Source organism: Podarcis raffonei, chromosome 17 (assembly GCF_027172205.1).
Source record: "Podarcis raffonei isolate rPodRaf1 chromosome 17, rPodRaf1.pri, whole genome shotgun sequence".
Lineage (NCBI taxonomy): Eukaryota > Metazoa > Chordata > Lepidosauria > Squamata > Lacertidae > Podarcis > Podarcis raffonei.
The window spans coordinates 41,666,298-41,683,868 of record NC_070618.1 but is presented as its reverse complement, the minus strand read 5'-3'; the positions used below and the strand labels follow the sequence as shown (position 1 = coordinate 41,683,868).

The 17,571-nt window shown below is 45.3% G+C and overlaps 1 protein-coding gene across 22 annotated transcripts in view; it reads right to left on the bottom strand.

The window, feature by feature from the left end:
• MBD1 (methyl-CpG binding domain protein 1) overlaps positions 1-17,571 on the bottom strand; it is a 151,137-nt gene that overhangs the window by 34,775 nt on the left and 98,791 nt on the right. For 18 of the 22 annotated variants that reach the window (XM_053372054.1, XM_053372056.1, XM_053372053.1 and 15 more), the window contains 2 exons: positions 15,172-16,921; positions 10,403-11,812 (listed from right to left, as the gene is read on the bottom strand). The exons of 3 other annotated variants lie outside the window; for them this stretch is intronic. In XM_053372054.1, the coding sequence (XP_053228029.1) occupies positions 16,460-16,921 (462 nt within the window). In that variant the 3' untranslated portion in view covers positions 10,403-11,812; positions 15,172-16,459. The remainder of the gene's footprint in view (positions 1-10,402; positions 11,813-15,171; positions 16,922-17,571) is intronic. One more of the 22 variants, XM_053372055.1, reaches the window with a different exon arrangement.

Sequence of the window (17,571 nt, the reverse complement as noted above, 5' to 3'; positions counted from 1 at the left end):
TGAAAGCAAAGAATATCTTCCATAACTTTCGTTATAGAGCTTCAGTATGCTGATGACAATGTAGTCATCATCATACTGATGACTCAGAGGATGACTTCTAAACCATATCTTTGCAGAAGCTTACGGAAAGCTTGGCCTATCACTCAACATCCAAAAAACCAAAGTGCTGCATCAACAAGCACAAATAACACCTCTGCAGTACCACAAATCAATCACTTCTCCTACCTAGGCAGTTATCTTTCCATAAGGGTCAACATTGATGCCGAAATCCAGCATCGCCTGAGCTCTGTGAGTGCGACTTTCTCCTGATTGAAGTGCAGAGTGTTTGAGGACCAGGACACTCGCAGGGAAACCAAAATGCTTGTTTACAAAGCTATTGTACTACCAACCTTACTATATGCTTGTGAAACATGGACCACTTATAAACGCCATCTCCAACTCCTCGAAAGATTCCATCAACGGTGTCTCTGAAAAATTTTACACATCACTTGAGAAGACAGGCGAACCAATGCCAGTGTACTGGAAGAAACAAAGATCACCAGTGTTGAAGCAATGATTCTTCAACATCAACTTGGTTGGACTGGTCATGTTGTGCGGATGCCTGATTAAAGGTAAAGGTAAAGGTACCCCTGCCCGTACGGGCCAGTCGTGTCCGACTCTAGGGTTGTGTGCCCATCTCACTTAAGAGGCCGGGGGCCAGCGCTGTCCGGAGACACTTCCGGGTCACATGGCCAGCGCGACGAAGCTGCTCTGGCGAGCCAGACCAGCGCAGCACATGGAAACGCCGTTTACCTTCCCGCTATAAAGCGGTACCTATTTATCTACTTGCACTTAGGTGTGCTTTCGAACTGCTAGGTGGGCAGGAGCTGGGACCGAAAGACGGGAGCTCACCCCGCCGTGGGGATTCGAACCGCCGACCATGCGATCGGCAAGTCCTAGGCACTGAGGTTTTACCCACAGCACCACCCGTGTCCCTTGGATGCCTGATTATCATCTTCCAAAAGAACTACTCTATTCCGAATTTTAAAATGGAAATCGTAATGCTGGTGGTCAAAAAAAGAGGTTTAAAGACCCTCTCAAGGCAAATCTTAAAAAATGCAGCATAAACACCAACAATTGGGAAACACTGGTCTGCGAGTGATCTAGCTGGAGAACAGCCTTTAACAAAGGTGTTATGGGCTTTGAAGACACTGGAACTCAGGACGAAAGGGAGAAATGTTCTAAGAGAAAGGTATGTTTGGCAAACTCTCACCATGATCAACTCCCGTTCAGAAAACTATGTCCCCACTGTGAAAGGACATGTGGATCCAGAATTATTTGACCTGGAGGTGATCTTGTGTACACTATTTTAGGGTCTGATTCCGAACCATATAGCATATAAACACCCCACAAAATCTCTTATCCCAGACAGTGAAAACTGAGCTGGAAAAAGAACATGACATAACAAACATTGTGTGGTATGCACAAATCATTCCAGTTATCAAGAAAAACATGGAAATACGTATTTGTGTCACCAAAGCTTTTAAGCATCCACACAGTTAGTTTTGTTACATTTATTTACGGGGGGGGGGGACCTGCAAAGTGGGGTCTGGAACAGACACCCTTGGATGTGTCAGCTCCATTCACAGTAGCCAAACACTGGAAGGATATGAACGGAGGGACAGTCGATCACTGGCATCACAAAGTTTCATTTGTTGCCTTCCTTAGTTGAAGGGTTGACCTAAAGGAACCTCAGCAAAGTATGAGTCCAAGGACAAGGCAAAAGAAAGAACCAATAATATGGTGAGGAAGAGAAGGGTCTAGACTGGAGGTAGAGCATTAAGCAATGAAGGATGCTGGCCAGAAGCCAGAGCAGCTGGTGGAAGCAATTCTAACTAGGCAATGAGAGAAAAAGGAGGGCTTTGCCGAAACAATGAGTGGCAGAGGCTAAAGAAAGGGGGAGAACAAGGGGAGAAAGAGGGAGCAGAACATATTCTGGAATTCTCTGCAGTTGGCAAGGCTAACATGGCACATCATCGGGTGTCCCATAAAGCTAGGGAGTATAGTTTAGTGGATTCCATCTAGGAGAGGAAGAGGAAAGAAAGATGCATGGCTGCAACTGCATACAGCCCCTACCTCGGTGCTTGCCTAGCCCTGCCCTGTTTGTTGTCATTTGAAGACATGCAGAACTATCCCAGAGCCATTGGGTCATCAGAGCCATTGTTTGTGCCCATTGGGCTGGTTCTCTCCCCAGCAGAGTTGGCTGCCTCCATGAGGCAACAACAAAACCTTGGCTGAACAATCCTTGTTCCGGGATTCTTCCTCTTAACCCAAGAGTGCCCAAAGCTGCTATCCTTAAGGCTTAAGGTCCCTCTGTTCAGACATACAAGCACTACATGCCAGGCCTTCTCTCCCCACCGCTTCTCCTTTCTGTAGAACCATTCTGCTCTTAAGCGCTCACCCTTCTTCCCTCTCAAGAGAATTTCTTTCCATCCTTCAATCGGGGAATTATCAATCCATAGTTAATGTCTCAAAGAGAAATTCAGCAGACAAAGCAGGGATGAGGAACCTGCAGTGCCCTCCAGATGTGGTTGGACTCTGACTCCCATCAGCCCCAGTGATTCTGCATTCAGGTTGCAGTCCACCAATATCCAGAGGTCCACAGGTTTCCCATCCCTGCCTTAAAGGTCTCCATAGTTTGCAGGTTCCCCATCCCCAGGCTCAAGCCTCTCTAGAAGCTCTGTCCTCTGATCCTCCCATTGCCCACTCTCCATCTATTAACTGTAGTTAAAAGATGAGGATTGTTACACCTGCGACAAAACCCTGATGGCTCCTGAGTTTAGTATTTTACCAAAAACAAGTATTGTACAAGAGAGGTAAGAAGTTGTACACATTACATCACAATCTGTCAGGGGGAAAACTGCTGCACTTTGTACCCGTGAAAGAGGCTGGCATAAGACATTGCACTTTCTCAGGCAAAGTACATGCACCCAAGACTGAAAATTCCAAATTCATCTCCCCTACAATTAAACAACAACCACAACCACCCCAGCTTATAAAGTGCCACCATTTGCTGCTGTTGCATGACACTCCAGATCATCTCCCTGAGCCAACTGCCTCACTCTGTTTAATCGCAGGGCCAGCCAGGATGTGTCAATATGGACAGAAATCCTCATTCTATGTAACACAGTGATTTTTGAGGAGGTTTTCCTTTGATTTCATTTCTTCAGCAGCTGGGAATGAAACCTGAGCTGGAAACCCAAGACAAGGGGAAGTGTGGTTTCTTACCCTTTTCCTCCACTGAAAATCAGCTCTCTCAACTGCTTTGACTCCCTCCAAGGAAATACATATCTTTACTGAGCAAAATAAAAATGGCAAGTGTGTTACACATAGGTATGGATGAATCTGTCAGTTTTGCTTTCTCCCTATTTCTGTTTTTTTCCAATCTGAAGTTCACTTCTCCATGTTTCTGTATAGGTTTGTTTGTTTGTTAAAGTCCATGTGGAAATACCTCAGCATTTTAATGCAAAGTTCTCTTAATATGCAATTGCTTAATATGCACTGCTCTGAATATGCAACTTTGTATGCAATTTTGCCTAATGTACACATTTTTGCAAAGCAATATCCCCAATATAATGTATTTTATATATTATGTGCATGAATATATGCATTTTGTAAACACTTTACTCTAGTGTAACTTTTGAAGGGTGGCTGTGTTTTAGTGTGTGTATTGTTTTAGAAAGTAAAACTTTGGTAGGTTCACCTTTAAATGTGAATGGAGTTGGTTTTTTTCTCTCGTCCCTCACTATGCATCAACTCATAAGAAAGCCTTCTGGATTTTGGGATGCTAACTATGAAATGCTCTCCTCATGGACTTCCCAATGCAGATCCAGATGCTGCTGACTTTGATGGCTAAAAACATATGCCTTGACCAAAGCTTTTGGCTAACTGGAGATGGGAGTTGAGTGCCCTGCCCTCACTGATGTGATGATTTTTTCGTCAATTTGCTGTATTTTGATGTTTTTCTGTTTGATTTTAATGTCATTTTGGTTTGGCAATATTATATTGTCTATGCTGTTTTATTGTAACATGCATCAGTCTGTAGTCAATGTAGCTTGTGGGATCAAATCAACCCCGGGGTAATGGCACCTCAAAGGAACTTGAGCAGCAGCTCCAGCCAATTAGGACATGGCTTGAGTGGAGATCCCCACCCTATATGCTGGCACACTCTTGGGAGCGAGATTATTCTGTGCAGAACAGTCAGGGCATATGGTGCCCTTCATCTTTGCACAGAAGGGAGGGTCTCTGCAACCTTGCCTTTTCTTGCGGGACAAGCTCCACCTGCCAACATACAGCATACCTGTTAAAGAGGCTAGGACCTGTGTCATAAACAGATGCTGAAGCTATGCAAGAAACTTGGGGGGATTCATACTTGGCCATGCATTTTAGTTTGCTGTCCTAATATAGACTTTAGCAGCTTATTCTACTTTAGGCCTTTTATCTCTTTAACAGTTGCACAAGGCAGAGATGTTTGGCAAGTGTTGGGTTTTCAAGCCCCAGCAGCAGTGTGAGTGACATGACAATTAACACTTGCTACAATCTCCCTCTACAAGGTACAAGGTCCAGTAGGACTAATGCTCAATGGGTTGGCCAGTGTTGGGATTGCCTTACATGACAATCACTTGGGTTGTTTAGCAGAGAAGCACTGATGCATTGGACTGTGTGAGTTTTGACAGAGTGGATGTGTGTTCTAGGACTCAGTGATTGGAACTTGCCATTTCCAGGGGTTGAGGTGACACTAGCATTTAGCCTATTCCATCAAGAGTCTATTGGGCAGCTCCTCCTCTGCCTTGCAGGGTATAAAGGACTGTGTTGTACTTGCATAGCTGCCACTGTCAAGATGGTGACACCCAGCTTGGCTCTTCTCTTCCTTGGCATCATAGCGGCCAAGAATGATGCCATCATCATGGAGAGATGCAAACTGGCAGCCATCCTGAGGGACGAGGGCATGGAAGGCTTTGCGGGCACCAGAATAGAAGAGTGTGAGTGTCCCTTGTATTGTTCTGTGTGTGCATGGGTGCACGCAGGAATGTAGATTTGTGGGTGGGGAGGGGGCAGAAATTTGGTTGGGTTCACATTATAATGAGAACTCATACTTCACTTGCACTTTCCCCAAACATGTGAACCAAATAGCAGCCAGCCTGAGAAATTCACACTTCTCCAAATTTTGCATTGCAGTTCTACAACTGACAAATGAGTTCAAAATAGCTTATGTTGGGGAAAGTGAGCCTAAAAATGTATATATACATGAAAATAAATTAGCCAAGGTTGCTTATAAAATGTGCTTATTAGGAGAAATGTGCTCTAAAATGCTGGTGATTCTTCAGGGTTTATTTAAGTGAATGAAGACGTAGAAATGTGGTAAACTGAACTGTAGATTGGAAAAAATGATAAATCAGTAGATTCACCCATCCCTGATCAGTAGGCCCCTGCAGTCCAATATTGCCTGGCTGGACCATCCAGTCAGCATCCTCTTCTCACAGTGGCCAACCTGATGCCAGTGGGAAACCTGAAAGCAGGACCCAAACACAAGAACAACACTCTCCCCTCCTGTGGTTTCCAGCATTCAGAAGCATCGCTGCCTAGGACTGTGATGTGAAGCCACAAGGCCTAGCCGCCCTTGGGATCTCTTTCCGCCTTCACACATTTGTCTATTCCTCTTTTAAAGCCATGTCAGCTGGTGGCCATCATGCTTCCTGGGGGAGCGAGTTCAAAATTATAGCTATGTGCTGTGTGAAGTACTTTTTTAAAAAAAATCTGTCCTGAATCTTCCAACATTCAGCTTCACTGGATGACCACGACTTCTAGTGTTAGGGGAGACGGGACCTTTCTCTATCCACTTTCTTTGTGTCATGCAGATTTTAACTACATTTGACATGGTTCTCCCCTCTCCATGATATCCTCACAACTACCCTGTGAGGTAGGTTAAGCTGAGAGACTGTGGCTAGCCTAAAGTCACCCAGTGATGATTGTGGATGAGTGATGATTTGAACTCTTGTCACCCAACTCAAGAACTATATGCCAGTTTCATATCATGAGTAAGAATTTCATCTATTTCTATACAGTGTTTACTTCCCTTTAGGCTACCCAAAATTATTATCCAGGGGCAGCTGCCTAATCCCCTCATCCCCTCCATTACCCTTCCTTAACCCTATACATTTGTAATATTTGTCAATTGATTTTCAAAACAGCAGCCTTTTAAATAACTCATCCATCTGTAAGAGCCTATCTTAAATGCTACGTCTGGGACCCGCTCCAGTTCTGTACAATGAGGAATCCAAAGTTGAGGTGTTTTACCTGCCTCAGGTGAACTTTAATCTGTTTGCTCCTGCCTCTAGGGATTTGTTTGGTGTCTCACACAAGTGGCTTCAACACATCAGCCCTTAACGTGGGGCCAACGGCCAGCAATTATGGGATCTTCTTACTCAGTGGAAGGTGGTGGTGCAGAGATGCCAAGACCCTGGACACACGCAACCATTGTAACTTGAGTTGTGGTGGTAAGAAGTTATATACTTACAACCTCAATCCACTTTTTGTGGGCTTGTGGCTTCTGGATGGAAATATAGCCAGTGCTGGAGATTGGTGAGGGAGCAGAGCTGCCCCAGACTTGTCAAGGGGCCCACTAGTGAAGTTCCCATATTGACTCTCACTTGTTGATGGGCCCAATGCCAAGGAAGAAGAGCTCCAGAGATCCTTTGCAATGGTGCAGGAAATCCTGGAGCACCCCGCCAACCTTGCCCATGCATAGCAGCTCACATACAATGTCCATGCCTCTGAAAAGATTGAGTAAGTTCTTGGCTTCCTAGCCCTGTAAGTAATCAGTGTGTAATAAGGATAAAGTGGGACAGCTTTTGCTAACCTGTAGTCCTCCGGAAGTTTTGGATGACAGCTCTATCAGCCTGGCTAGATGGGAGATGTCTTCCAAAACATCTTGAGGACAACGGGTTGGCAAAGACTGGAGCAGGGGATATCAAGATTCACACGGGCTGAACTTTTGTTCCCCAATCAGCAGAAAGTAATCGGACAAAAAGTACTATCTTCGTACTCCTCTCAACTCCTCAATATAGCCAAAGATCAGGGGTGATGGGAGTGATTTATGGCTCAAAACATTTGGAGGGCACCACATTTGCTCCCCTTGATCAAATGCACTTTGAACTCAGGATGACATAAATTGGGAGAAGGAAAGCTCATCTCCCCACTGAAAACACTTAGAATAATATTTTTTAAATAATAATTTTATCATTTATACCCTGCTATTTGGGTGTTAGAACAACTTTCTGACCAATTGTTATTCAACAGTCTATCACAACTTTTCTACGATAGTCCCTTCTGCTTGCTGCAACCTAAACATGAGGGTCCTTCTCTCATTAGTTAACTCACACCATGTATTTAATGATAATTACTTTTCAGCTCATTCTCCGACTCTTCCCCCTCCCCCGACTCTCATCTTTCCTTCAGCTCTCCAGGATGACAACATTACAGATGACATTGACTGTGCAAAGAGGGTCGTGCAAGGAAAGAAGGGCTTCAAAGCATGGTAAACAGATAGCCTTTATCTAGGTCAGCTGCAGGATAGACCTATGGGGCTTCAAACTCTGCTAGATACCCATCTTTTTCCATAGGTGCCTGGAGATCTTGTCTAGGCTTAGGAGCCAATCCTTATTTATGGTTGTCACCAACCCTGTTCTTTCCCCCACGTCCTCAGACACACACAAGGAAGATGTATATGCCTATCCTCTGAGCTGGGAACTTTGGCAAAAGGTGGGACATTGCTGCTGACTGTAGACACCAAGGTTGTCTGCACCAAGTCAATAACCAGTGTGGTGTAGTGACTAAAGTGCCGGACCTGGGATTTTGTGGGGATTAAATAAGGAGGGGGAGAACCATGAGCTCCTTGGAGAAAAAGTGGCTAATAAACATATTTTACTCAGAATATTACTCAGAGTAAACATATTTACTCAGAATAAATCAATTGAAATGAATGCAGAAATCATAACACAAGGAAGTAATGCATTGGAGATCACCTACAATGGAAGAGAATCTGTGCCTGATCTTAGCTAAGAAGATAAAGGATAGCTGAGCCAGAGATGTCATCCAACTCTGTAAATGAGTGCCACCAATGCTGTTCCCACAGTGTGGCAAATCAGGACAAATGTCCCAAGTCCCATGCTTTGGGTGGGGGGAGCTTTATGCAGAGCTGCCAAGGTGGGGGACTGCTGCTCCTACTCCTCTCGTCCTAGATTTAAAAACATTTTGCTGCTGCTAACGCAGCCTGTTCTTCCTCAGAGTGCTGCATTCTGGGCAAGGTGGCTGTGCCGCTGCCACTTTGCCATGGGGGCTAGACATTTTTGTTTTAAAAAAGTCAAAAGTTTGGTTTTATTCTTGAAAAGATTTTCTAGCTGCTGCAGCAAAGCATAAACAGTATAGACACTCACCCAGAATGCAGCATTCCTAGGAAGGAACTGGCTTCCTCAGAGTACATCTACTTGTTACATGTTTTCTACCCCAAAGTACAAAAGGCTTTTTGTTTGCCCACCACTTTCCCTGGAAAAACCTGCTGTTTATTGCTGTATTACAAGAAAAATCAATCCACAGAAAACCTGAATGGCATTTGTTCCAATTCTGCAGGAAACAGCAGCTTTTCCCAGGGGAAAGTGGCAGGCCAAGCTGAAATGTGGATGAGCCCAGCATGGCAGCAAAACTATTTTAATTAGGGAGGACAGGATGGAGAGTGGGGGCAGCAGCAGGAGGTGGCCCCATACGGTGAGTGCCCTGGAGAGCCCCACAGAAAGGCAGGCAATTGGGCAATTGAGTGTGATTTGCCCTGGGCACCAACCCTACCCAACCAGATAAATAACAAACAGCAATGGACAAAAATATTCCAACTATAGCGTAAACACTTGTTTTATGGCATTCATGCAGGAGCAGGAGCAGCACTTTTGTCTCCCTAATTATGCATCTTTTGAGTTGTTTGACTAAGGATTTCTCATTACAGGAGAGCTTGGGGAAAATATTGCAAGGGACAAGAAATGAAACAATATGTTGCACACTGTGATCTTGAAAAAATCACCCCTATGACACTGGTCCCAGCAACAAAACTTCATCCAAAACCTACCACCCCCCCAATGAAGAAGGATCAAATAACCCCTGTGACACTGGTCCCAGCGACAAAACTTCATCCAAAACCTACCACCCCCGCAATGAAGAAGGATCAAATAACCCCTGTGACACTGGTCCCAGCAACAAAACTTCATCCAAAACCTACCACCCCCCCAATGAAGAAGGATCAAATAACCCCTGTGACACTGGTCCCAGCAACAAAACTTCATCCAAAACCTACCACCCCCCCAATGAAGAAGGATCAAATAACCCCTGTGACACTGGTCCCAGCAACAAAACTTCATCCAAAACCTACCACCCCCCCAATGAAGAAGGATCAAATAACCCCTGTGACACTGGTCCCAGCAACAAAACTTCATCCAAAACCTGCCACCCCCCCAATGAAGAAGGATCAAATAACCCCTATGACACTGGTCCCAGCAACAAAACTTCATCCAAAACCTACCACCCCCCCAATGAAGAAGGATCAAATCACCCCTATGACACTCGTCCCAGCAACAAAACTTCATGCAAAACCTACCACCCCCCCAATGAAGAAGGATCAAATAACCCCTATGACACTGGTCCCAGCAACAAAACTTCATCCAAAACCTACCACCCCCCCAATGAAGAAGGATCAAATCACCCCTATGACACTCGTCCCAGCAACAAAACTTCATGCAAAACCTACCAACACCCCATTGAAAGAAGATTGGCCAAAGACCACTCTCCCAGCAAAGGGTCCCCCAAAACCTACTGTCCCAGTTAAGGAGCCCACAAAAGCCATGATCCCAGTCAAGGCTCCCCTAAAACCTACCATCTCAATCAAGGAGCCTGCACGCTCCACTCTCCCTGAAAATGGTCTCCCAAAATTCACTGCCTCATTGAAGGAAACACCAAACTCCATCATCCCAGCCAATGGACGTCCCAAACTGACTGTGCCAGTCAAGGAATCCTCAATCTCTACTCTCCCAGCTGACGTTCGTCCCACACACATTTTGAACCAGGACGACAAATAGTGGCAAGACTCTGTGCTTTTAAGTTAAAAGCCCCAAACTTCCACATACATGTCATGATACTGCCTCAGTTTTCCAGATATGGATCCACCCTCAAATCTACTTCTTTTTTTTAAAAAAATGCTAACAACTGAATTTTAATCTTTCAGACTATTTGCTTGTAAATTAATGTTTTCTGCATCAAGAGAATGTTCCCAATAAAATTTACCATCTAATTTCATATGCACGACTACAGACAGCAAACTTACTGTGTTGGACTCAGTTATATTGTGTGGGCCAGTAATATTTAGATTCTCCCTTCAGCCCCACAAAAAGCCTCTTCAGGAGATCTGGAACAGCAAGGAAAATAGTGCTGCAGAGGTAACTGGTGGAGATTTCCACCTGGCCCTCTTCCTCCAGTGGGAAGTCTTCATTTTTCACAGTCATCTTTTTCACAGAGGGGCAAATCCAGATTACACTCAAGGGTGTGAGATGTTCACAATGTAATAGGAAATTTATTGTCGTTTAGTTGTGTCCGACTCTTCGTGACCCCATGGACCAGAGCACACCAGGCACTCCTGTCTTCCACTGCCTCCTGCAGTTTGGTCAAACTCATGCTGGTAGCTTCGAGAACACTGTCCAACCATCTTGTCCTCTGTCATCCCCTTCTCTTTGTGCCAACCATCTTGTCCTCTGTCGTCCCCTTCTCTTTGTGCTCTCCATCTTTCCCAGCATCAGGGTCTTTTCCAGAGTCTTCTCTTCTCATGAGGTGGCCAAAGTATTGGAGCCTCAGCTTCACAATCTGTCCTTCCAGTGAGCACTCAGGGCTGATTTCCTTCAGAATGGATAGGTTTGAACTTCTTGCAGTCCATGGGACTCTCCTCCAGCACCATAATTCAAAAGCATCAATTCTTTGGTGATCAGCCTTCTTTATGGTCCAGCTCTCACTTCCATACATCACTACTGGGAAAACCATAGCTTTAACTATACGGAGCTTTGTTGGCAAGGTGATGTCTCTGCTTTTTAAGATGCTGTCTAGGTTTGTCATTGCTTTTCTCCCAAGAAGCAGGCGTCTTTTAACTTTGTGACTGCTGTCACCATCTGCAGTTATCATGGAACCCAAGAAAGTAAAATCTCCCACTGCCTCCATTTCTTCCCCTTCTATTTGCCAGGAGGTGATGGGACCAGTGGCCATGATCTTAGTTTTTTTGATGTTGAGCTTCAGACCATATTTTGCGCTCTCCTTTTTTACCCTCATTGAAAGGTTCTGTAATTCCTCCTCACTTTCTGCCATCAAGGCTGTGTCATCTGCATATCTGAGGTTGTTGATATTTCCTCTGGCAATCTTAATTCCAGTTTGGGATTCATCCAGTCCAGCCTTTCACATGATGAATTCTGCATATAAGTTAAATAAGCAGGGAGACAATATACAGCCTTGTCGTACTCCTTTCCCAATTTTGAACCAATCAGTTGTTCCATATCCAGTTCTAATTGTAGCTTCTTGTCCCACATAGAGATTTCTCAGGAGACAGATTAGGTGATCAGGCACTCCCATTTCTTTAAGAACTTGCCGTAGTTTGCTGTGGTCGACATTGTCAAAGGCTTTTGCGTAGTCAATGAAGCATAAGCAGATGTTTTTCTGGAACTCTCTAGCTTTTTCCATAATCTTATTAAATCACCTTAAATAAATATACATGCAAGTGGTTCATTATAAAACTGTTTATAAATAAGGCAAGGTAACAATCTCTGAAAAATAATTTTGTAACCATCACTGACTTCATATTAAACACACAGCATCAAAAATAAACTTGAAAACTTCTTGTTTGCTAATTTAGTTTTATTGGATATAAATATAGCCATGGTGATATTTATCCAGTACCTGTGCCTTGAGGGCTAAATTAGGTGTTGTCTTTTAACCTCCAAGGTTTTTTTTAGAATAGAAATTCCATCAGCTGGACTGCAGTGGGCATGGGGAATTGAAGTCCTTTCTCCCTTGCAGCATTCCTGATAAAATCCCTCTGGAACTGCCATTTGCATTGGGAGGAAATCCCCCATTAGCAATGCACCTTGTCTGACACTTAGAGGAGCCCTCCACTTCCTGCATTTTTAGCCAAAAATATATACCGGTAGTTAACCAAGTTAACATTGTGAAAACTTACAGCTGCCCCCAAAGGATCCGAGAACTTGCGGTCATTTGCACTTTGGTGCCACCCCCTGCTAACTTTCTAGTATAGTTTCGCAATGTGTTTTTAATGCATGGCACCCAAAACCAGACACAGTGAACCAGATGAGGGCTGACAAGTGCACAATAAAGTGAAACAATTAGATTGCAAGCTGCATTATACTAAGGCACTGGCCCAAGCTTGGTATTAACTACAGTGACTGGCAGCAGGTCTCCAGAGTCTCAAATAGGGGACATTCTGAGCTCTACTTGGAAAAGATGGGGACTGAATGCAAGGAAGATGTTCTGCTAGCATGCAGGTTAGTTGAATCTAGGCCTTAAGTAATTTGCTTCCAGAAAGAATAATCTACATCCTAGCTTCATTTGATTACTTTCTCCACTTACCTCCCCCCCCCAAGTACTCTCCACAGGGCTCCCTGTGTGTGCGCTCCCAGAAATCTGTGAAAGCAGACCAAAGTGTAAGATTATGAGTACAAGATGTTTTGCCTAAAACAAAAAGGGGGTTCAAGGAGGGGTGTCTGAAGCAAGTCACATCACAGCAATACTGAAGTTCACAATCAGAGGTGAAACGGGTGCAGGATCTGGATATTTATTTTGGTTTTAAGCATGATGTGGCGCTAAAGAAAATAAGGTATGACTAAGCAACTGGTTGTTTTGAAAATATTTTAATATGAGTGCAAAACTGAATTAAGATAACAATTGCAATCAAGTGGTACTTGCTGGTGTTGTTGACATTTAAGGGCCACACTTTGCCCCTTCCTCCTCTATTCTGGCCAGCAGTTTAAGTGCCTTCCCCTTATGGCTCTTCAAATAAATTATGACTTGACCTTATAGAATTATTCTTTGCTTCTGCTAAGCAGTTTGCTTTTGGGAGTTATGTGGTTTATCTTTTCCTTTGCTCTTACAGTTGTGCTGCACCCATTTAATATTCTCTCCACTCCATCCACCGCAGCCATTCTACGCATGACCTTGGGCCACTCACTGCATCTCAGCCTGACCTACTTCTTTCCCTCCCTCCCAGGGTTATTGTGAGATAAAATGGAGGTGATGGGAGAAGTGGCTATGCTCCTGTGAGCTCCTCGGAAGAAAGGAGTATAGAAATGTAATAAAAAAACAACAACGCATAGATCACATCTATTTTCCTTGGTTGTCTGAGTGACGGGTTCAAGATGTCAAAGTGAGGGAAGAAATAATTTAACACTCACCCTTTGTCCAAGCCGAAAGTTTATGTGAGACCTCAAGCAAATACACTTTACAATGAAGAAATAAAATGGGACACAATGTAAGTACTGAAATCAGTGCTGGATGCAGAACTCTCTCTTGTATAGCGATTCTTTAAAAAATTCTAATTGGCAAATGGGGTATTTTTTCCTAAGCCTAATTGCTGCATCAGGTGGTGGGTGTGGATTTGGAACAGAAATGGTGAAGGGGGAAAGGGGTGGCAGAAAGCAAATGGGCACATTGCCAGTTCTGGCCTTACCCCCCCCCCCCATGTGATCCCCAAAGATTCCCTCAAGGAAATGTAGCCCATCCCCTAAGAAAGGTCCTTCCACTCTACTGCTCTGGACTTCCAACTGCTGGACACAAGTTTGAAATGCTGTCGACAGCAGTTGGAGGAAGCCACTGAATTCAGATGTGTAAGCAGACTTGCCACGTATGTCTTGATCTTCTCACTAGTTCTCTTCTTTAATGAGTAGACAAGGCAATGGTTGCAAGTACAGCTGGACTAAAAGGGGTTTTAAAAGCAGATGAAATGGGAATGTGTATTCCATACCTCACTTAACACTTCTTTCCCCAGCTGTAAGAGTTAAAGTACTCAAGGAAGAAATCATTTCTGTAAATAGCAGAAGCTGAACAACGCAGATGTACACACCTGCTTTATAGTTAGGCTACTTTTTATTTTCATTTGTTAAGCGAGGGTATCCATAGTTCTGGCCAGCCCTTCCTACTTCTGCTACATACTCTGGCCACATACTCAGTGGACAGTAGGTCCACTGGTTCTGAAATGGGACAAACATCCTTCAGGAAAGGAGACAGGGTGCTCTGCTCATTACTTTCAGAGGATTATTTGGGATACCTTGGTTCTGGTGTCTCTTTATGCAAGAGCCCATTTTCTATTCAAGCTCTGGGGAGGTGAGTGGGGGGGAGAGAACATGAGGCATACAGACAAACAAACAAACAAACAAACAGACAGACAGACAGACAGACAGACAGACAGACAGACACGCAGACACTCTCCTATTGGCAGCATATCCTGAAGCCAACAAATGATCAATTTTGTGTTGTAAGACTCAAGCTTGCCTGGAAGCCAAGTGTGGAAAAAGTGCTTATGCAAGGATGAAGAAGCTGTGCTCCTCCAGCTGCTGTTGGACTTCAACTGGCCTCAGCTCCAGCCCTCAGGGCCAATAGACAGGGCTGAAGGGAGATGCAGTCCCATAACATTTGGATGGCTACAGCTTTCCCATCCCTGTCCAAAAGTCTCAGCAGTGGGCAACTATTTTCTGGGCACCAGCAATGGCAAAATGGCAGCCAGCCCCCAAAAAACTTTGGGAGGAGGAAGGCAGCACCAGGTGGCAAGGAGTCATGAGGCCCCTCCAATGCTGTTGAACATGATATGCACACAAGAGATCAGGACATGGAAGACATTCTTCTGGTCCTTCCATGGTGACTGGAAGCCTGCTCCTAAAAACAAAGCATTCCAAAATAGAGGAGTTTGGAATTCTGCAAATGAAGTGTGCATTTGTCAGTAGGGATGTGTCACATTACGGTTTGCTCTTCACTTTTCCCAAACCTCTCTTCCCTTTCTACCCTCCCCACCCCCGCCCCGTGATGGGGAATAAAGCCCCACCTTTTTACCTTTCCAAGGCATGTCATCTCCCACTAGTGCAGTGCTTCTATGAGAAGGTCTTAGTGCTCAGGAACAAGAAAGGAGGACTACTTCCAGCTTCCTGAGTATCAAGACCTCTTAAGCAATGGGGATGCACCTGAGTCTGAAAAGGGACCTGCAGAGACAGGGGCGGGCAGGCGATTTGGAAGTGGTTGGTGAGCAGGATCCAGGCAACAGCTTCACCACCCCTGTTCTCACCTGAAGGGAGACATGGAAACCAAAGCAGAGCTTGCTTATTAAAAAATTTAATACATTAAAAAATAGAGAGACCAGTTCTGATTTATTTCCCCCCCCCCCAAATACTTTCATTATTTTCTTCTGAGGGAAAAGCAGCACACACACAAAAACTGATGGTGAGAGGAACAAGGGAAAGGCTATGGGGCATTTGCTGCTGCCACCACCACCACACTGAAGGAAGACACAAGACAAAGCCAGGAGTCAGCAAGTGACATGCAGCTATGGCTTCTGTAGAACTTTCCCTGAACAGGACAGCCCAGAATCTCTCAGCCTCCACTCCAGCGACATCCATTTAGTCTTTCCCGCTGCCCGAAACAAAAATCTTCCTGGTCCTCAGAAACAGAATAACTCATCTGAACTCAGCAACCTTGAAGCAAAGGAAAGACATGCCTGAAGTGGCAATTCCGTTTTAGCTGGATCTGGGGCAGGAAGGGGCAGGTCCCAGCCAGAGGAACTTTTTTTTTTTAGAGAGAGGGGGAGATAGCAAAAGAGATGCTTTGCTTAAATCCCATGCTTCCTGTGTTTGGAGATGACCATACTGCAGGTCTAGGAGTCGCCAGGACAATGCTAAATTGAGCGGGGTAGGCAAGTGGGAGCAATGGACAGAAAGGTCCACACTGATACATAAGCTGCCTCCACATCAACCTGGGAGGCTGTACCAGCAGAGGGAACTGGGAGCAGCACAGGCTATGGCAATGGACCCTGAGCTCCCACTGCAACTCTCTGGCAGGAGACAAGCAAGCGACTGAAGACAGGAATCGAGTCTCTGAGAGGAATGTCTCTCTGTGCCAGAAACACAGAAGCAGCTCACCAGTAGAGAGAGGCAGAAGACAACAAGAGAAATGGGACTTTCTGTGCCAAGCTACTGAACAAGAGAGAAAAAAATATAAAGCTATTTATGGCAAGGAATGATCCCTTTAGATATTCCAAGCCATTTCCAGTGTCAAAATAAAACCTCTTTCCATTCACTGCCCCACAGGGCCAAGTCCTCTCCCCAAATCCCCCCTCCCAACTCAGTTCTCAGCGAGTGCCTCTCCCTGATGGCCAAGGGTTGAGTTGGCACTGTGGGCAGCAACCAGAATAGACAAGAACGTCACAGGCCTCGGAGCGTTCACCGGCGTGCCAGCCTGCAGGCCAACCAGAGCAGAGCCGATAGGCCTCCAGGTCGCAGATAAGTTCCACCACCTCGTCCACCGTGGTGAGGCGGGCAGGGTGGCTGGCATAGAGTTCGTGCTCAGGGGGCACGGGCAGGTTTCGCACCACCACATGGAAGAAGAGGCCTGGGCGGATGTAGATGACAGCTGAGGACATGGTGGAGTGTTCTGAGCGCTGGACGAGACGCAGGTCAGGGCCGCAAAGCGGAGACAGCACCTCCCAGTGAGCAGGGAGAGGGATCTCATTCAGCTCAGCCAAGAACTCATGCAGGACGCTGTCCAACTGGGCAAGGGGCTGCGCACCACCCAGGCTATAAATCTCCATTATCTGTGGAAGGAGAGACAAAAGAATGGCTTCATACCATCTCCCTCTCTCCTTCACAACATATGAGCAACGTGGCCCCCATGAATTGAGCTGTTTTGTGAGGGCTGTAGCAAAATGTGCTTCGTTTCACTTACCGGCTCCAAGTTTGGGACTCCGATGGAAAAGGGGGCAGTATGCAACTGCCCCCAAACCCAGCACTCCTGCCACCCAAAAATCCCTACATGAGTTGCCATTTCCCCCATTCACAACAGATACTACCTAGTCCCCTGAATTCCAGATGCATTTCCAGTTGTGTGACAGTGCTATGGATGCAGAGCAAAATATTTCATAGAAAGTGATACATTTCTGTTTACAGAAGAGGCAGAAGACTTGGCTAAGGGATCTCAGTAATTCAGCCATCTAGAGACCATGCTCCTGAGGATGTGGACAGGGGACCCAAAGGACTATGGCCTAACACTTGCCCTCTCAATCCTTGCCCTTGGCTTATTCCGCCGAGCAGAAGGTAGTTTTCTGTCCGGGTTCAGGAGGTGAAAAATGCATCGTTGCAAGAGATGGTTCCCCCATCTGCAATAATCGACTGGTCACAACAAAGCTGAAGTAATGTCAGTGGGTGGCATCTCTGTCCAGGAAGGTCATGTTCCACCAAATCTAGC